The sequence below is a fragment of the Giraffa tippelskirchi genome, chromosome 5 (assembly GCF_054371585.1).
Source record: "Giraffa tippelskirchi isolate mGirTip1 chromosome 5, T2T-mGirTip1v1.2.pri, whole genome shotgun sequence".
Classification (NCBI taxonomy): domain Eukaryota; kingdom Metazoa; phylum Chordata; class Mammalia; order Artiodactyla; family Giraffidae; genus Giraffa; species Giraffa tippelskirchi.
The window spans coordinates 8,990,489-9,012,834 of NC_137279.1; the positions used below are offsets into that span (position 1 = coordinate 8,990,489).

At 37.6% G+C, this 22,346-nt stretch overlaps 1 protein-coding gene across 12 annotated transcripts in view; it reads right to left on the reverse strand.

Moving 5' to 3' along the window:
* LPGAT1 (lysophosphatidylglycerol acyltransferase 1) overlaps positions 1-22,346 on the reverse strand; it is an 80,990-nt gene that overhangs the window by 41,329 nt on the left and 17,315 nt on the right. For all 12 annotated transcript variants that reach the window (XM_081489718.1, XM_081489729.1, XM_081489720.1 and 9 more), the window contains one exon: positions 4,765-4,883. In XM_081489718.1, the coding sequence (XP_081345844.1) occupies positions 4,765-4,883 (119 nt within the window). The remainder of the gene's footprint in view (positions 1-4,764; positions 4,884-22,346) is intronic.

A 22,346-nucleotide genomic window follows, 5' to 3' on the forward strand; every position in this document is an offset into this window, starting at 1 on the left:
TAATAGAAGTGCTACATTCTATTATGAAGTGTATTTGTTAGTTTATACATAGCCATACTCTTTACCAGCATAAAAATACTGTTTCTTAAACACAAAATATTATCCATTGCTGATAAGAGTTAATACTCTATCAGGAGCAGAAGACTTTATTCCAAGCAAATTTCAAAATTAAAAGTAAGTGTAAACAGGATCTAGTTAATGAATTGGTTAATTGTTCTCCCCTGCTGAGATAATAGCATCCCTTGTTATAAGCCTTAAATAAATAAAGCGAAAACTATAGCCTCAATCATGAATGCAACAGAGCTCTACTTCGGTTCCTACAGAAATAACAAACATAAATTCCATCTCTAAGCACAAAATTGTATGAACTAACATGTAAGGAAGAAATGAAGCATTGACACCCATGTGCTGCGTTTACAAAAACATTATAAAACCCCGCAAATAATATAATACTTGAGCTTCTGCTTTAATTTTTCAGCATTACTAAATAATTCAGTTGCATGACTTCTATTCCACCAGTTTTACCACATAAAATTACTTAAAAAAAAATAAAGATACATCCCCAGCGAAAAGACTGGTTTTCAAATCAATTAATACAGAATAAAATAATTACCAACATCTCATGTTTAATCTTGTTTTGCTTTGTAATGATGATTACTTTGTGTAAATAAATTGAGATCTGAACTAAATGGAATTTGCTGAAAAGTCTTCCAAGAAACAAAACAAAAAGCAAATGGATTCAACCTGTAAAATCTTGGAGCTTTATACACAGTATGAAGTGTGGCTGCAAATTATTGATCTCTGGGTTTAACATACTAACACTAAAGTAACTAGCTTTTATGTTTAATCTTACATTTATAGTGGATTTACCTCCTCAGTTAGAAAGTAACCTAAAACAAATTCAACAAGACAGTCAAGGTGTCTTCTAAGGTTTGTATGGATAATTCTGTCTTAACTTATTTTAGCAGAAATATTACAAGTCAATAAATATATATTACATGTCTAATAGAGTTCTATTAGTAGAAATGAAAATTCTTAGTTTTATCATCAACTGCCACGAAAGGGCAAGACCCCTCACTTCAGAGACATTTTTTAAAAAGGTACTAGACAGAGGATGAGATAGTTGGATGGCATTACCGACTCGATGAACATGAGTTTGGGTAAACTCCAGGAGTTGGTGATGCACAGGGAGGCCTGGTGTGCTGCGATTCATGGGGTCACAAAGAGTTGGACACGACTGAGTGACTGAACTGAACTGAGAATGTTTAGAAAATATAACTAATCCTTTGACTCATATTCCTGAAAAAAAGAAGTCAGTAAACATAAGCCGCCTGAGTCAACTCAGTCGACATTTCACAGTTTGTCTGTCAGAACACTGTTAGGTATTTCCAAGGGGCAAAATTCAGTTCAGTTCAGTCGTTCAGTCGTGTCCGACTCTTTGCGACCCTATGGACTGCAGCACGCCAGGCTTCCCTGTCCATCACCAACTCCCGGAGTTTATTCAAACTCATGTCCACTGAGTCGGTGATGCCATCCAACCATCTCATCCTCTGTTGTCCCCTTCTATTCCCACCTTCAATCTTTCCCAGCATCAGGGGCTTTTCAGATGAGTCAGCTCTTCACATCAGGTGGCCAACGTATTGGAGTTTCAGCTTCAGCATCAGTCCTTCCAAAGAGTATTCAGGACTTATTTCTCTTAGGATGGACTGGTTGGGTTCCTTGCAGTCCAAGGGACTCTCAAAGAGTCTTCTCCAACACCACAGTTCAAAAGCATCCATTCTTTGGCGCTCAGCTTTCTTTATAATCCAACTCTCACATCCATACATGACTACTGGAAAAACCATAGCCTTGACTAGACGGACCTTTGTTGGCAAAGTAATGTTTCTGGTTTTTAATATGCTGTCTAGGTTGGTCATAACTTTTCTCCCAAGGAGTAAGCGTCTTTTAATTTCATGGCGGCAGTCACCATCTGCAGTGATTTTGGAGCCCCCAAAAATAAAGTCTGCCACTGTTTCCACTGTTTCTCCATCTATTTGCCATGAAGTGATGGGACCGGATGCCATGATCTTTGTTTTCTGAATGTTGAGCTTTAAGCCAACTTTTTCACTCTCCTCTTTCACTTTCATCAAGAGTCTCTTTAGTTCTTCTTCACTTTCTGCCATAAGGGTGGTGTCATCTACATATTTGAGGTTATTGATATTTCTCCCGGCAATCTTGATTCCAGCTTGTGCTTCATCCTCTACATTAATTATCCTTTACCCATAAGCATGGATTTTCTACATATTCAAACACCTGGAGAGGCTTTCATAAATGGCTCCATTCTTTATATCATTCAGAAATGTTAGTAAAGTCAATGGTTCTCCAGTTTAGAAATCTGGAAGGACAATCTTGGCTGTCACCATAGTTAGAGAGTTCTACTAGCCTGCAGTAGGTTGCAGCTGGGTAAGGAAAACAATTCCAGCAGGACAGTTGAGAACAACAGTGCTGTCCTACCAAAATGCAAGCAGGGCCCCTACTCCACAAAGGAATAATGACAGGCACCACAGGAATTCCTGAATTCAAAAAGCTATGTTACACTTATATCACCGTTAAACTAATAATTTTAAGTGTTACTTGCTCAGTCGTGTCCAACTCTTTGCAACCCACTGGGTTCCTCTGTCCATGGGATTCTCCAGGCAAGAATACTGGAGTGGGTTGCCATTTCCTTCTCCAGGGGATCTTCCCCACCCAGGGATCGAACCCGGGTCTCCTGCATTGCAGACAGATTGTTCACCATCTGAGCCACCAGGGAAGCCCTAGTGGGCCAGTTTTAAACTGACATTAGTTTTTTCTCTTTGAAAGTGCCTATGGAGTATGCAATTAATCAAGTAAACATTTCTACTTGTGAGTATAAATTAATATTGCACTACACTTACTAGGCAGGAGGTAGAGATCATAATGTTCTACCTTTTATTTCTCAACTACTCCTTTACAAAACAAGATAAAAATTCTTTGAAATTTCACATTGTTTAGCAATATCAGATGGTAAAAAATATTTAGTATAACTAATTTAAAAATGGGAATAACTCTGGACAGAAAAATGAGAAGACCAACTAACTGAAATCTTTTTACAAAAGCAAACAAATAAACCAAAATTTCTTTTGTCCACAATATTGTTGAATCTCAGATTATCTATATTCTGACTAATACAGTCATCATTTCTGCCAAACTGAAGTTAAGAGTAACAAAGTCAGGATATTTATACTTATCATTTTAAGCACTTTTTGAGATTCAAAAACCAATAGAAGACATCATAGGCCCTCAGAAAAATCAATATAAATGTAAGTATCTTATCAGTAAGAATAAACATGTTCTCCTTGATATAAAGCCAAATAGGTTCTTTTTTTTTTTGGCCACACTTCACGGCATGTGGGATCTTAGTTCCCCAACCAGGGATCAAACCTATGCCCCTTGCAGTAGAAGCAGAGCCTTAACCACTGGACCACCAAAGAAGTCCAAAAATAAATTAGTTTTTACAAAATTTTAACATCAGTAATTTAGGGGACAGGTGACATAAATGCAAATATACCTATACAGTGATATTATTTTAACAATTCTGAATATAAGAAATGATTGAATTTATTTTACATTCTAGCAAAATAATGCCTTTGCTTCTCAGATAAACAACAAAAACAGATTTCATAATAAGCAAACATTTTCCATTTACTCTCACCTCATTTTCTGACCCTTGACCTGCTGAATCAAACTCTGAGGATCTAAACACACCAGGTGCATTCTTGCCTTGGGGTTTTGGCTATGATTATTTCACCAAGGAAGAGGCCCTTGCTTCACTACTCTGCCTGAGTTCTACTCCACCCTTCCAGGTCAAGTTTATGTCTTCCCCTCTCCACAAAGTTTTGTATATCCACCAAGTACATGGTGAGCTTACCTTCCACTGAATACTTCTCATTTTGTAATTAAGTATTGTTTGCTATTCCCTCTCTCCACCTATCACTACCTTATCAGTTTCTTTAAGAGGACATCTTCTTATAGGATGATGTTCTTCCATATTTATAGTTGGTGACCATGAACATGAAACACTGATAAAATACCTATTGGTTTCTTCATTATTAGGCCCAATATTAACTCCATTAATTCTATACACTTTCTATTTATATACTTTTCTATGAACATAACCTCTTTACCTTCTCCTAAGGTGTTAATTCTTTTAATATTAAGGATTGACTTTTACATCCTCCCATTTTATAGATATATTTTAGTTATCAATACAAGCAACGTGAAATCAACAGTTCAAACACAGCCTTAGAACAATGAATAAAATGGATGCAGCATCTTTCCTTTCAATTTGCTTTCTAAGTGAAATTCAAAACAATATCTACCTTACTTTCTTATGGCTAAAAATCCCCAAGATCACCCAATTCCCCAACCAATTTTATTCTTCTGTCTTAAGCAAACTGTTTTTTGTGGTTGTATTTCTCAAACTGGCAATCCACCACTCACCTCAAGACAGCCTCATGTTGAACCATATTAACTTTGCTTTCATTCCAGTTCTTTAAAAAAAAACAAAGCTTCATGGAGGTATAATCTGCATTATCCCAGTTGGTTTTCTTTAAGTCTATAAATTCCTCTTAGAGTGATTTAGAATTATATACACAGTATATTTTTTTTTCAAGATTTTACATTCCCAGCTATAGTGAGATACTCAACTGACCCTTTGCCAACCCCTCTTCCCCACAGTCTGTCTCTGCCTTCAGGATAGCTTACCAGTCCTTTGTCCTGGAGGCACATCATCAGAGTGCACACATCTCCTGTTGCCTGATGGTTCACCAACATGACTGCTTCATCTTCTGAAATTGTTTTAATATCTTCCCCCCACTCCATCACTGTAAGGACAAAAAGTTTCAAAGCTGTCATTTTAAAGATTTACCTATTTCCAGAAATCTCATGTTAGAAAGACTGGTGCACATTAAAACTTCTGAAAGTTTATTTCCTAAGTATATTTCCTATAAAAATCAGGATGTTCATATTTTAGAGAGACCCAAAATATCCATGAAAATGTAAAACGGCCATACCTTTGATTTAGAAATTCTATTTAAGAGTTTATCCTACAGAAACATTTGTCCAAATGGGAAAAAATATGCCTAAAGGATAGTTGGTTCACCAACAGGGGAATGGATAATTTTAATACAATGAAAGAGTATAAATCCATTAAAAGAATGGAAGATATCTCTATACACTAACCTCAAAGGACTTTATTGCAGCATCGTTATAAGAGCAAAGATGAAAGCAACTAAAAAGATAGAGTAGCTCAAATTCATAGAAGTTTCTAAAATGGTGGTTGACAGGGAAAATTGGGGAGCTCACTAGTTAAATAAATTATAATATATCCATGCAATAGAATATTATGCAATCATAGCATCTGTACACTAATATGAAATGATACTGGCTGAAGCTCCAATACTTTGGGCACCTGATGTGAACAACTTACTCATTAGAAAAGACCCTGATGCTAGGAAAGATTGAAGGCAGGAGGAGATGGGGATGACAGAGGATGCGATGTTTGGATGGCATCACCAACTCGATAGACATGAGTTTGAGCAAGCTCCAGGAGTTGGTGATTGACAGGGAACCCTGGTATGCTACAGTCCATGGGGTCGAAAAGAGTCAGACATGACAGAACAGCTGAACTGAACTGATGAAATGACATACTGTAAGTAATAAAGGCAAAGTGCAGAACACTGTGTGAAAGATGCCACCAGTTGGGTTTTCAAAAAAGACAGAGAATATATTTACTAAGTGAAAACTTCCCATATTACACCTCTGTTAACAATCCTTCAATGAACACACACATGCACACCCTACTCTTTCATTAACTCATTCTTCACTCAATAAAGCAGCATCAGGCACCGTGGATATAAAATAAATAAGAACAAAGTATTATTCTAATAGCAGTTAAAACACAAGAAAAGTCTAACTCGATTCTATAAATATTGGGCTATTAAGAGGTAATGTGGAAAGCCTTCTGGCTCCACATTGATGTTTTATAACCAAATATTCCTTTAAAGCAATTTCTGCTACATGAATGGAAAATACTAGATACTCAGGCCTATGACGCAGAAAAGCCTACATGTAAATACAACTGCAAATAAAAATAAGCTTTCTACATTAAATGTATCTTACCGTTTGTTAGATATAAAGTAGATAAATCCAGTGTGTTGGTTTCAAATCTCAAAATATAAATTGAATTTAGAACTCTCTGTTTTGGCTTAAATTGTGTACCTTCAAATTTACATCAGTCCAAAATCTGTGAATGTGACCTTATTTGGAAACAGGGGCTTTGTGGATGTAATCAAGTTAAGATGAGGTCAGAGTGGATTAGGGTGGGCTCTAAACCTATATCCAATATGACTGGTGTCCTTATAAAATGAGGGAAATTTGGACAGAGATACACAAGGAGAATGTCATGTGATGACGGAGACAGAAACTGGAGTGATGCGTCTACAAGCCAAGGACTGCAGACAACCACCAAAAGTGAGCAAGAGGCAAGGGAGGATCCTTCCCACTGGAGCTGTCAGACAGATCATCCCTGCCAACACTTCAGTTTCCAGACTTCGAAGCCTGAACTATGAGATAATGAATTCCTGTTGTTTTAAGTCCCCCAGTTTGTGGCACTTTGTTGTGGAAGCCCTCTAAAACTAATATATCCCACCCTCCTCAACTCTCCTCATTTCGCTTTTCCATTATATTCCCTCCAAATAATAGTTTTTTTCTAACTATAAGAAAAGAACAACAACGCTGTACTTTAAACACCCAGAAGATTATATAGAAATCTAATATTATATATTATAAATGGTTCTCAATGTTCATTTCTACAAATAGTTTAAGGGTATAATCATTAAGAGTTAACCCAATACATATTTTATCTCTCTGCCACAACTTAGCTAAAATTACCTTTCAAACTAAATGTCAATTTATTATACTAAGATTTACACAAATACTAAATCAGACAAGGGAAGGTAGCTGGATCAAGTTTTAAAAAATTATCCTGGTGTAGCAATAAAGTCATGCTATATTTTATAATAAGCTGAATTTTATTCAACAATAAATTTCACTTCTAGTATCTATGGGATTCTTCTTTTACCAATACTTTCACCATACCATTATGTACTTCAAAGATCACTGTTAGAAAGTTATATGACTAACAAAATCAAGATTAAAAAATGCTTTCAGAGAAAAAACATTTATTTTATGTATGAAATAGCCATGTTCCTCAAATCATAGTCTGCTATCCAAACCAGTAAGTATAATAATGGACCCAGTATCTTAACCAAGGAATAGAATTATTCTCATGTTAAAGAACAGAAACTATGGATGACTGCCAGTTCTTACATTCTACTTGATTAGAAGAACAAAAATATTTTAACATACTGTTCTGTGAAGTGAATTCTCAAAAAAGAACTGGGTCAGGTCCACTATTTCCAAAGGGAATAAAACACAACTGGGTAAAAACTGGAAGAAAAGTCCCCTAGTTATAACTGAATTTTAAAAAATTCTTATTAAAAACCAAAGCCAAAGATTATCACCTACTACACAAACACATACACACATATTAATAAATCTCCCCAAAAGTTATAGACTAGAATTGATCAGGACAGTTCACATCTCAAAAAGAAAATAAAAACAACAATTAAACCATCACAAATTCCTTAAAAACAGTGCTGCTAAAGCTGTTATATTGATCCACAGAACAGAATTAATGTGGAGAAGAAAGGTTGCTTTACATACAATCATAATAACACAATCATAATCATAGCTCGCTTTTCAAAATTCAAAAAAAAAATATCGGCAAGCTGACGACACAAACTATTTTATGATTCTGTACCCCAGTATTTTAACTTAAGAAACATAATGATATCATTATGCTATTCAAACTTATTGTGAAATGAACGAGATATAATTGATAGAATCACAGACATCCTGGGTAATTAGATTACCCAACAGTTGAAGTTCCCTTTGAAATCACTATTAACTGAGTCATACAACTATTGTGTCACTCACATAAGGTCAGGTATTCTAATATGAATGGTAAAGATTAGACAGAAAAAAAAAAAAAAACACATGAAAGAATCTCATGAAACTCCAGAACTATGGCTTTCAGTAGCCCAGAGTGGAGGCAGACTGGACTGGACTTGTCCAAAGTCAGGGGTTAGCAGAGGAAGACGAAAAAGGAGAGAGGACATCACGGGTGGCTATGAGAAAGCAGCTTACAGTACTGATTAACGGGAAGGAGACAGGAGGGGAGGAAGCAAGTAAGGGAGTGATTCACTAAAAGCAAACAGAGGGAGGGCTATTACAATAGAGTTACTTGAAGCCTCTCCCTATGCCCACCTTTACCCATCCTATTCAAACCTCCACAAATAGGGCCCAGACATTTTGAAAAAGCCCCCAGGAGAATGTAATGTATGCCTATAAATAAGAATCACTGGAATTTATGCACCAATGTTTTTAAGAATACTGAACCTATTGGGAAGCTGTGGTCAGCGCCCCTTTTTGGCACTTTAAGAGGTTTTGAGGTGGCAAGGCTCAAGGTTTAGCTTTTGGAAGGGTTGCTTAACTAAATGAATAATAGTAGCATATATTATTAGATAGATATACAATTAAATAATAGTAATATTAATAGCTATCATTTATAGAATGTTTACTATGTGTCAGGCATTAATAATTAGTAATCTTCATAAAAATCCCAAAGGTATAGACATTATTATCCACAATTTACAATTGAAGAAAATGAGATACAAAAGGTTAAGCAATATCTTCAAAGTTACATGGTTAGGAAGTAGAGGAACTGGGATTCAAAACCACTGTATTGTGCTGTCACTGCGGGTGTCTTACGGCATCGAGGAACCTTGCGGAGAGGAACAAATGGGCACACTGCCCACACAGCCCCTGACATTGCCTATGATCATACCAGGAAATGGGGTGGACGTGCCAAGTTAGTGGTTAGGTCCACTAACCTTATTTGTCCTCAACAACAAATAAGGTTGGTGGACAGCAACAATAAGGAGTGGAACAGAAGCCAAGAATCAAGTGTTTTTTGCATGACAGTTGAACAATAACCCAGACTAAAGAGGCAGAGGATACCTAAGAAAAAAGAATCAACATTGCTTTTGGGCCTGGATGCTGTCATCTTAAATTTAATATGCTCAATACAGAAACAGTTCTTTACCCTAGTCTTCTCCATCTCAACAAAGGACCTCATCATTCACCCAGTCAACTCAAGACAAAACCTAAGGCCACCTTTGATTCCCTCCTTTCCTCAATTCTCCGCATTTAATCTAAGTCCTTTGAGCTCTACCTCCAAGACACATCCTGCAACCTCTACGTTGCTCCTTCTTTACTATCTCTACTCTAGGCCAAGCTGTCGACACCTCTTTCATGGACTTCTAAAGTGACCTCGTAACGAGACCTCTCACTTCTACGTTAGCCACCTGCTTAAAATAAAATTTTAAAATTGTTTATAATTTCAAATACCAATATAATCTGAATCACCACTGGCAAGACTGGAAAGAGAAAGAGCAGGAAAGTCAGAGATAACTGATTATTAACTCTAACTGGTTTACCTCAAATCTAGACAGATTTGTTTTACCTCAAACCTAAAGATTTGCTTTACCTCAAACCTAGACAGTTTCTCAAAGGTAAGATATGTATCTCGGAAGAAGCAATTCTACCTGCGGTCACCAGCACCACAAAACTTTCAGCACAGCTGGTCAACATCCTCCGTTACAACCCCAAAGACCCTACACATGTTCAAACATCCTACTCCCACCTCTATCCCATTAAAACCACTAAGAGAGTTCAAAATGACTGAGGTCAATATGACCCTGTAATAAAATCAGTTAAATAACAAATGAGAACAGTGCAGACAACACGAGGACTAAGTGAACACGTGCTTATTAAAAACAAAGATCAAGCCCTGTGACACCCAGCTTTTACTCACTCACCCCCCGGATATGGCAGCAAGGAGACTGCTAGAGTCTTCTCTGGGATCTGATCAGCTCATGAGAAAAGATACAAAAATACTGACATTTAGGATTCTCCAGTGAAGTATTCAAATCATTATCTTACAATGAGGCTTAGTGTGGACAAGCCTCAGCCACTAGCAGGGCTGCCAATCAACTTTATAGTCCTCTACTCTTAAAGAAGAACACATCGTCATGTATTACCAGGTAACCAGACAAAGCCCTTAATGTGAAAGAAAATAAAGCAAATAGTCTATTAAAGAAATTGATTTCATAGTCAAAACCCTTCCAAAAAATAATTCTTCTGGGCCAGACGATTTCACTAGCAAATTCCACTATTCTTTTTAAAAAGAAACAACATCAATTCTATACCATCTCTTCCAGAAAATAGAAAAGAAGGGAAAGATTACTCTTACACCAAAACCAGAAAAAGACAACAACAAAAAACCTTATAGACTCACATCCATTAAAATTCTCAAAAAATAGAAGGAAGTGGACTCCAATAATACACACTGCAATCAAGTAAGGTTTATCATCACAAGAACTGAAGGTAATAATTCAACATATTAACAGTCTAAGGAAGAAAAACCTCACAATTATATTCCAACAGTCTGAAGGTCTGTATCCCTCTAAAATTCATATCTTAAAGTCCCAACCCTCCAAGGTGATGGTATTAGTAGACAAGGACTTTGGAAAGTGACTGGGTCATAAGGGTTGAGGCCTCATGAATGGGATTAGTGGGCTTATAAGAGACCCCACAGAGCTATCCAGCTCATTCTACCAAGTGAGGGCACAGTGAAAAGGCTATGAACCATGAAGAGAGCCTTTACCAGATGGTGACTGTGCTGGCACCTTGATTTTGGACTTCTAAGCCTCCTGTATTATAAGCAATAAATTTCTGTTGTTCATAACCCACCCAGCCTGTGACACTTTGTTACAGCAGTCCAAAAGACCAAGACACATTTGAATTAATACCAAAAGAGCACTTAAATTTCAATATCCATTCATGATAAAAACTCTCAGTAAACTAAGAACAGAAAGGAATTTTCTCAGTGTGATAAAGTGTATCTACACAAAACCAATAGTTAACATATTATTTGGTATTAATTATATATGAGTGTTTCTCCCTAAGATTGAGAGCAAGGCAAGGATGCCCAATCTCACCTGTCTTATTTAACATTATTCCAGAAGTCTTAGCCAGTTCAGTAACAGGAGAAAAAAGAAAGAAAAAGGAGAAACAATGAAAAAGAAATGAAAGCCATGCAGATTGAAAAGGAAGAGATAATTCTGCCCAGATTCACAAATGGCATGACTATCTCTGTAGAATTTATAAAAAGCTCCTATTATTAATAAATATGGAGAAGGAAATGGCAACCCACTCCAGTATTCTTGTCTGGAGAATCGCATGGACAGAGGAATCTGGTGGTCTACAGTTCATGGGATCGCACAGAGTCGGACATGACTGAAGCGACTTAGCACATTAATAAATGAGTTTAGAAAAGTTGAAGGATACAAACTCAACAATAAGTATCATATTTTTATATTAGGAATGAATGATAGGAAGTTTTAAAAATTAAATCCCATTTACAACAGATCAAAATATATACTTAGGTATATAAATCTAAAACACATGGACAGGATCTGTATGCTTCCAACTACAAATTGTTGATGAAAGAAATCAAATAAGGCCAAAATGAAATGAAAGATCCAACACAGTAAAGATATCAATTCTCCCACAAATTGATCTACAAATAAAACACAATTCTTATAAAAATCCCAATAAGAATTTTTGCAGATACAGACAACTGGATTCTAAAACTTATAAAGACCAACAAACCAGAATAACCAAAATAACTTTGAAAAGGAAAAATAAAGTAAAAATAAATTTTACTTACTTACTATAAAGCTACACTAATCAAATGGCATGGTACTGATAAAGGATCAGACACACAGATCAACAGATCAGAAGAGAGTCTCCAGAAGTAGATCACACAAATAAGTCTAAATGATTTTTGACAAAGCTGCAAAGTCAATCCAATGGAGAAAGAAGAGTCTTTTCAACAAACCATGTTAGAAAAATATGAAACCTAAACCCATACCTTACTACAATTAACTCAAAATGGATCACAGAGTTAAATGTGAAACTTGGAACTTCAAAACTTCTAGAAGAAAATTTAGGGGGAAATCTCCATGACCTGGAGTTAGGCAAAGTGTTCTTAGACTTGATAAGAGAAACATAATTCATAAAAGAAAAAATCAGTAAACTGGACTTATTGAAATTTAAACCTTTTGCTCAGGAAAAGACACTGTTAAGAGAATGACAAGACTGGGTGAAAATGGAAGCAATCACAACAAAGTATTTGTGTCTTTGTATCCAGAATGTTTACAGAACTTCCAAAACTCAAGAGTAAGATAACAAATCACTCAATTAAAAACTAGGCGAAAAATTTGGACACCTCACCAAAAAAGATAGAAGGATGACAAACAACCTTATGAAAAGATGTTCAACATCATTAGCCATTAGGGAAATACAAATTAAAGCCATGAAGAGCTGAGAACTTCAGATTCTTTACCATTTGAGCCACAAGGAAGGCCCATACACTTACCAGAATTATTAAAATTAAACATACTGATAATACCAAATTTTGATAAGGATGCAGAAAAACTGGAACTTACATACACTGCTGATGGGAATGAAAAATATATAGCCACTCTGGAAACAGTTTGGCAGTTTCTTCTGAAATTAAAAATACACTTACTATCTGACCTAGGAAACCCACTCCTGGGTATTTACCCTAAAGCAGGGGTTAGCGAACTTTTTCTGTAAAAAGTCAGCTATCACATATTCTAAGCTTTGAGGGCCACATATGGTCTCTGTTGCATATTCTTTTTTTTTTTTTTTTAAACAAACCTTTACAAATATAAAAGGCATTCTTAGCTCATAGTGCCATACAAAAACAGGCAACAGGAAAATTTGGGCATAATTTGTTGACTCCTACCCCTAAAGAAATGAAAACTTATGTCACTACAGAAAACTCTACATGAATGTTTACACCAGCTATATTCATAATTGCTAAATACTAGAAACAACCCAAATGTCCTTCAGTAGCTGAATGGATATCAACTATGATACATCCATAAAATGGAATACGACTTAGCAGCAAAAAAAGGACATTCTAATGATACATGCCACAACTTGGACAACTTTAAAAGGCAAGCTGAGTGAAAGAAGTGAGTCTCAAAAAAGTTACATAATGCATGATTCTATTTTATGACAGTCTCAAAAAGACAAAATTATGGTGAAAGAAAACAGACCAGGAATTGCCTCTCAAAAGGTTACATAATGCATGATTCTATTTTATGACATTCTCAAAAAGACAAAATTACAGTGAAAGAGAACAGATCAGGGATTGCCAGGGGTTACAGGTAGGGGGAGGATGTGATTACCAAGGATAGAGATCATTGCAGCATGGCAGAACTACAGATGATTTTTTACTCTGTTGTTTTTCTCCCTTGTAAAAATAATTTTGTTTTCTCCAAGTGTTTAGCATTTGACTTATGACTTTTGTAATTCAGGAAGGTTTTTTGCTCCAGATCAAAGTATTAATGGAAGATGTTACTAATGGATTGCACTCTTTTTGTTTCTTAAATGTTCATTTTCTCACATTCACTATATAAAAACCTCTCCCCTTGAGGAGTCTGCTTCAAATGTATTTTGTTAAATCACTGAGAGTTGAAGTAGCTAAGACTTTATATTAAGTTTCTTTTTATAGAATGCTCCAATAAAAGTACTTCACTCTATGCAAAATCCTCAACTTTTTCAAAGTTTTGTTTTCTCAACCTTTTTGAATAGCTTCTTGCTTCTTTCATTTACTTGTAAGATGACAAACAGAACACTACACTAAATCCAAAGATTTGGATTTAAATCAAAAGTACTTTAATTTGATTCCCTTGGGAAAGTGTAAGCAATGTGATTAAGTAGTGTCTGCCTTAGTGTACTAAAATGAGCATTTAGAAGAAGGGAAATTCTAACTTCTCCTAAAGGTTGAGGATTACACCAAACTGCTAGGAAATAAGTAGGCAATGTAGATATCCTTCTGCTTTGCTACTAGAGCTCTAAATAGCTTTAGAATCAGACCATCACTTATGGGAAGAGTTTTGATTTTAATGAAGTTTACAGCTTGAAAGGAACATAGAGGTATTTGAAGCAAGTTCCTTACTTCACAGATACTTTTTCAAATACAAGCAGCAGCACTCTATGGCTACCCCTTTACTGACTGAATTAGTTGCAGAGAAAAAACATGCAAATGATAAGGATAACTAATTTACAACTGCTCTTGCTTACTATCCCCTAAAGCACTTACTGATGTATTCATTCATTCAATTAGTTTTATTTTTTTCATAGATAAACAGGATTCTGCCACTGTGGGGGACGTACACATATACAGTTCAGTTCAGTTACTCAGTCGTGTCCAACTCTTTGTGACCCCATGGATTGCAGTGCACCAGGCCTCCCTGTCCATCACCAACTCCCAGAGTTTATTCACACTCATGTCCATTGAGCCGGTGATGCCATCCAACCATCTCATCCTCTGTTGTCCCCTTCTCCTCCCACCTTCAATCTTTCCCAGCATCAGGTGGCCAACGTATTGGAGTTTCAGCTTCAACATCAGTCCTTCCAATGAATATTCAAGACTGATTTCTTTTAGGATGGACTGGTTGGATTCCTTGCAGTCCAAGGGACTCTCAAGAGTCTTCTCCAACACCACAGTTCAAAAGCATCCATTCTTTGGCACTCAGCTTTCTTTATAGTCCAACTCTCACATCCATACATGACTACTGGAAAAACCATAGCCTTGACTAGACAGACCTTTGTTGGCAAAGTAATGTCTCTGCTTTTTGATATGGTGTCTAGGTTGGTCATAGCTTTTCTTCCAAGGAGCAAGCAACTTTTAATTTCATGGCGGCAGTCACCATCTGCAGTGATTTTGTAGCCCCCCAAAATAAAGTCTCTCACTGTTTCCATTGTTTCCCCATTTATTTTCCATGAAGTGATGGGACCAGATGCCACGATCTTAGCTTTCTGAATGTTGAACTTGAAGCCAACTTTTTCACTCTCCTCTTTTACTTTCATCAAGAGACTCTTTAGTTCTTTTTCACTTTCTGCCATAAGGGCGGTGTCATCTGCATATCTGAGTTTATTGATATTTCTCTTGGCAATCTTGATTTCAGCTTGTGCTTCATCCAGCCCAGTGGTTCTCATGATGTACTCTACATATACAGGGATTCTATCAAAAAGTAATTCACTCATTAAATTCAATTACATGAGCTTAGCAAGAAAACTAGGAGAGAAAAAAGGTAAAGGTTGAGAGAAGATAGAGTAAGGATGGGAAGAAGTAAAAGACTGAGACAGAGAACATTTTAAATAGTACAAGCAATTCTGCCTGCCTTTCCAGTCCTCAGGTGTATGCCCTGGGGGAAGCCTGAGACTGAAATTGTGAATCCGCTGTGCCTCCTCAATTCAGCTCTCATGTGCAGGTCATCATGATAGCAGCCCACTGAGCAAGATGATTTTGGTTTTTTAAAAAATTGATTTTCTTCCATAAAAAACTTAAGCAAACTTTTTAATTGATGTAACATGATCCCTGCCCTCAAGAAGTTTGTTCACTTAATAGCAATAAAAGATAAATTAGGGAATAATGCATGACACATGAAAATATGTACAAGAGGCAAGGAAAGAAGAAATCTTTGGGGGATAAAACATGAATGGAAGAGACACCAAAGACATGAGGGAAATGGTCTTGAACAGACAGTTGCTATTGGGAAGTCTGGAAAATGGGGTTGCATCTGTAAATAAAAGGTCAGATTACAGAGGTACTTTTAGAAGTCAGATACAGAATTGAGACCAAGAAATACAAAATTCCTTTTTTTGTCACCAGGCAGGTGACAAAATTGAGGGCAGTGGGCTTCCTATATGACAGAAGGGAGCAGTGGTATTGTGTTCAAAACAGTGTGCATGCCTCACCACCTCCAAGAGTTCCAGTTCTAAACTGTTTCTGATATCCGGAAATGTGGACCCAGGTTACCAGACCCTCCAACAACAGTAATTGGACATTTGAGAGTTTTTATGAAATTTAAATAGAGAGAAGATTAACAATGGTGGAAGACTCCTGGATTAGCAGTAATAGAATGTAAGCAAACAGATGACTGGCTTTCGGTAGAAAGGACATTCTGCAATGTAACAGGAGGAATAAAGGAAAGGAATACCAAAAGATGTGGCCAAAGAGGCAGGTTTGGGCCAGGCTAGTAGACATCAGAGCTCTGCACGCTATCTCACAAACCACAGAAAGCCTGTAAGAAAGGAACTGACAAAATGTGGGATGGAGGGGAGAGATGTAGGACTGCAGGGACGAGGGAGAGTCGCTATCTGTTAAGTGGGGGATTTTTTTTTTTTTAAGATGAGAATGTCTTTAGTATTTTTATATCCTGGAAGACTAAAACACAAATAGAAGGAGATAGTAATCAACAAGGTGAACAAGAGAGATAGGGAAACAGCTTTGGATAAGGGATGATCTATTGATGGTTGAGGGTGCAAAGCAGTTGGGAAGCAGGACAGAGAAAGGGGGAGAGTCTCCAGAGCACAATTCCAGGGCACCAACCAAACCCACAGCAAAGAGGCAATGAGTGGAATTCAAAACTGACGTGGGAAAGAGAACTGCTCACAAAAGCATCATGAACGTAGACATCCTAAGTGGAACTGAGCTAGGCAAAATTGGGGATGCCCCTCAAAACGGAGGAGCAGAAAGCAAATACAAGCATTCACACCAGCTAACTGCCCAAGAGGCCTGAAGCAAAGAAGTTCATAGTTGGAGCTATTAATAACATAGCCCCTGGTTTGAGGTTTGACCATATTCCTAAGTGTTGAAATCCAGGATACTAAAAGAAGAAAGTACTAAGAATATAATTAAATGAGAAACTACACATTAGTAAAAATTTCCTGTTTTAAAGGGCTTTCATTCCTATTCTCTCAATTGCCACAGCAGCACTAAACACACACAAGCCATGTATCAGCCTTATTAAAGCTAAGACTCAGAGAAGATACTGTAAAAGGTAATGCTATAAGGAAGCACTATAAATCTGACTGAAATCTAACTCTTTGTCCCTAAAACCAAAGCATAGACAGCCCCTGTTTAACAAAATTATTAACCATTCAACTAAAAGGGAAGTATGCTGTTTTCAACGTATAATGAAAATAGAATGGACTTTAGAGTAGACTCTCATTCAAAGACCAGCTCTATCCCTTGCTAGCTCTATCACCCACATTAAGCAAGTTACTTAGCTTCCAGAAGTCTTCCTTTTCTCATTTATGTAATGGGGTTGATACTACTTCCTTCTCAGGACTGTTTTCAGTCTTTAATAAGAAGCCACATGTAAGCACTCGGTAAATAGCCTGGAATATCAGGTACTCAGCTAAGGTAAGTTTCTCTCCTCACTGGAAGCATTACTGACAGAATTAAGTAAAAAAGATTGCGAAAAGTTTGTATTTTAACAATAAATCTTACTAGAGGATAAATAGTTCCTAAAGGAATCAAAGAAACTTAACTCAAAAAGCATACTATAAATTGAAGAAACTAAGTCACAAGAAGAAAACATCGTCATTTTGAGATTCATATTAACAGGAGATGAATGTAACTTGACACAGAGGAGAGAATAAATAGACTAGAATACACTAAAGGTGTAAAGTTCTTCTCACCAAGCATGGAGTGCAAACCCGGAGTCTGCGGGTCAATGTGAAAGTGAAAGTGAAAGTGAATTAACTCAGTCGTGTCCCACTCTTTGCAACCCCATGGACTGTGGCCTACCAGGCTCCTCCGTTCATGGATTTTCCAGGCAAGAGTATTGGAGTGGATTGCCATTTCCTTCTCCAGGGGATCTTCCTGACCCAGGGATCGAACCCAGTTCTCCTGCATTGTAGGCAGACGTTTTACCATCTGAGCCAATAAATGGACTTAAAAGAGTTGTGAAGCCCTTGAAACTGTCTGTAAAACTATGAGTATGTGCAAAAGTGTTGTGGTAAGCCAAAAAATGTTCCCCTACACCCACTCCACAAGATAACCATGTCAAGTTTCTGGAACCTGTGAATGTTATCTTATATGGTAGAAGATGTGATTCAGTTAAGGCTCTTGAGAAGAGGAGCTAATTCCGGATTACCCAGGTGGGCCCTCAGCCAATGACAAACATTCTTCCAAGAGACACACAGAGGACAGACACAGAGAAGAGAGGGTGGCCACATGACCCTGGAGACGGAGCTTGGAGTGATAGGCCACAAGCCCAGGCATGCTGACAGCTACCAGAAGAGGCAGACAATCTCCCCCTAGAGCCTCTGTGGGGAGCTGAACTTCAGGACTCCAGAAATGTGACAAGAAATCATTTCTGTTGTTTTAAACGCTTCTGTGCTCATTTGTTATGCAACCACATGAAATTAATACAGGTGCAGTTTTCTGAGGGGAGAGCCCAGAGCTTTCATCAGACTCTAAAAGAGGTTCTTATGAACCCCACAAGGTAAAAGAACTACTATTGTAGAGGATTAAACAAAATTCTCCATAAACAAAGGAACTAGAATATTTTTAAAACCTGCAGAACAAGTAGTTACTTGGATAGGGTCCCATAGTTAGTAAATATTGAGGTAAGAAAATAAAATAACAAGCTGTCCTTTGATATCTAACCCAATATTCATTTCACTGTCTCTTGGGGTTCAGCCCTATGAATGCATTAACATCAGTCCCCAACATTTTTAGCACCAGGGACTGGTTTCGTGAAAGACAATTTCTCCACAAAGAGAGAGGAGGGGTGGTATGGTTTTGGGATGATTCAAATGCATTACGTTTATTGTACACTTTATTTCTATAATTATTACATCAGTTCCACCTCAAATCATCAGGCATTAGAACCCAGAGGTTGGGGACCCCTGCATTAAAAGGCAGTGATTCCTAAACAATTGAATGACCTGTTAAAAATATAGGTTCTCAAGCTCCATTTCAATATGATCTGACTCTCCAGGGTAGAGAAATTCATATACATACAAAGCTTCTCTGATAATACAGATGTGCAGATTAATTTGGGAATTATCATTATAAAGCAGGGATCAATAAACTTTTTCTCTAAAAGGTCAGATAGTAAAACTTTTAGGCTGTGTGGGCCAAGAGTCAGAATAGAGTAAATTATATAGGTACTTACATAACAAATTTGCTTTACAACAAAATTCTACAAATCTTTATTGACAAAATTGAAAATATAAAAATAATAGAATACAACTTTTTGTGATTTTGGTCTACTAAAGAGAAGAACAAAATTCTTTTCTTGTGAGAAGTAAGATTTCAGTGAATTGGGGTTCAAAGTTAGTGTTTCCTATCATCAGATCAATTGCAAACCATCATCTGTAAAAAAACCTCTTGAGCTAGAGAGAACTTACGAAACAAACAGCTGGATTTGGCTTAAAGGCTGTAGCTTGAGAATTTCTGCAGAAAGGTATAAGGAAGAAGAAAGAACCATAGTCCCTGCCCTGAACTAACTGACAAGCTAGTTAAAGAGATGGGAACAGCAAAGGTAAAAACAACGGTGAAAAAATATGAACCAGAATTCTGGTTGTGGAGCAGTGAGTCTTAACTGTTTCAAGTGTGAAACAGTTTTTAACGTCACAAAACATGACAAGACCTGGGCCTGGCAATACAGACCCTCCGAGCACAGAGAAATGAGACGCGAAATCTGGGTAGGACTCCCCTGGATGTCCAGTGGGTACGACTCAGTGCTTCCAGTGCTGGGGGCGTGGGTTCGATCCCTGGTCAGGGAACTTGAAGACCCCACATGCCGCACAGTTGCAGTGCGTGATCACGGAAATCTGAGCATTTCACCAACACTTGTCTTACTGCCCTACCTTAGTAACCTAATAAAATTTTTGACTTTATATCTTATAAGATTTACCCCCTGACACTAATAGATTGTTTCTCAAAGTGAGTGGTATAGCATTCTAAAATTGAGTGAAAAAAATGTGGCAGACATCTATGCTAGTAGTTCTCTTAGCACTGAATGAAAAGATTGGTAACAAAAAGCAATTGTAAAGTCTATAATGCTTTTAAGGGATTTCTTATTTAAAAAAAAACCCAGCAGCTACATATATTTGAAAAATATTAACATGTACTTATAAGACCCATTATTTATTCAACCATAGATGGCATTTAATATATTTTTGGATTCTCGAACCCCTGAGAGAACTCTGAAGCACTGCAAGAACTTTCAGTCCAAAGGTTTGTAACAACAGTTGCAGAGTAGATGTCAAAGAGGTTCAGAAAGAAGGAAACAGCAGAAACTGGAGCAGTAGGAAAGGATGTCATAGGCTTAGATAAGGAGATATACTTTCAAAGAAACTGAAGAACAGATCTTAGGGACAGAAAAAACATCAATGAGAAAATGCAGAGGGGCCAAGGGAGAGAAGCCCTACTGAATAAGAGCTTGGAACAGGATCAAACCATGGCAGCTCTGCCTTGCTACCTGCCTGTGTCACCAGAGGCAGTATTTAAGTGCTTTCCATGTTTTATTGTATCACGGAGCTCTGATAAGCCTTGTCTCATTCAATCTTAGAATAGTTTCCTAAGTACTTGAGCTGTGTAAGTAAATGATTCTGGTTTCATCAAGTATAACCCTAAGTGGGTCAAAAGCTAGAGTTTTAAATCTTAAAAAAAAAAAAAAAAAAATTAAAAGCCTTCCCTTGACCCAATTTCTCTCCTGCAACTATCACCCTCTATTCTTCAGAGCCACGTTTTTGGAAAATCATACATACATGTTTCCATTTTATTTCCTCCATTCATCATTCACCTCCAACTCATTCCAAGCTAGGTCCACTCCTACCTCAATGAAGGTGCTCTTGCCAAACAGATGAAAGGATGAATCAGCTCTTCTCTTACAAAAGGGACACTCTGAGCAGCTCTCCTGGAGAGCCCCCGCCCTGGAACACTGCTGGCCTCTGACACACACTCGTAGCGCAGGCATGCCTTCTACTTCTCTAGCTGCTCCCTCACAGGCTCTACTACCCTCCCTTCCCCAACCTCCAGCATTCCTGAGTCTGGCCCTGGTCTCCCATCACTCAGCACTTACAATCTCCCTAAGTGAACCCATTCATCTCCATGGCTTTAAGTACCATTGTTAATTTCCCAATTGATCTTTCTAGTTCATATTTCTCTTCTGAATTCTAAACTGCATATCCATGTATCTACTTCAGAACTTTTCTTAGATGCTTCCCACTCAGCCTGTGCTCAATTTTTCATCTTTCTTCTCAACACTGCTCCTTCTTCTGGGCTTCCCTATGAACACAGCGTCTGACACCAGAAACCTCACAGTCAACCCCATCACCTGTCCATGAATTCTGTCCTCCATGTCCAACCTCTCAGCAAGTCCCAATAATTTCCTCCCATTAAAATCCTCGAATTAGATCACTTCTTTCCATCTCCAATACCATCACCCCTGGACCAAGCAACTACCACCTCACCTCACCTGGGGAAGCTGAGAATCTTCCAAAGAGTATTGCCTGCATACTCTCACCTCTCTCTAATCCATTTTCACAAAACAGGCAGAGTTTTGTGGAAATGGATTAGAGAGCCTGATTTCCATCATTCCCTTGCTTAAAATCGTTGCATTATTTCCTCTTATAATAAATTTCAAAATTCTCAGTAAGCACACCACAAGGCCTCAGTGGACTTGGCCTCATCATCTCACCTCCACCACCGCCGCTCCTCCCCTCCTCATTCACTCCCTGCATCCCACCTGCTCTTCCCTTCGTTCCTCAAACACAACAAACTCTTTGCATCCTCTGCACACGCAGCCCTCCCCCGGCACCACCTGGTCCACACACACTTGAAGTCTCAGTCTCAATGTCACTTTCTCAAGGAGGCCATTTCTCCCTGACACCATCATCTCCAGAATAGGCCCTCTGTTACCTACTCTCACAGCCCCATACTTGTTCTCTGCAGCCCTTTTCACACTTGGGGTTTCATGGTTCTCATGCAACTCCTTCTGTCTCCCATGTGAAAAAGTCAACTGTAGAAGAACAGGAGCTGTTCTGTTTTGTCACTGTTTTATTTCCAACACCAGCACAATGTCTGACAGAAAAGACCCTCAAATATTTGGTATCAGAATAGGTGATGAAATGCATCAGAAAAGTTAAACATAAATTTGCTTTGAAGCATTTCATAATTTACAAATGTGAAACTTAGTTAATATTTTAGCTAGACTATGGCTTAAGCTACTAACAATAAATTATTTTTATTTATTGCT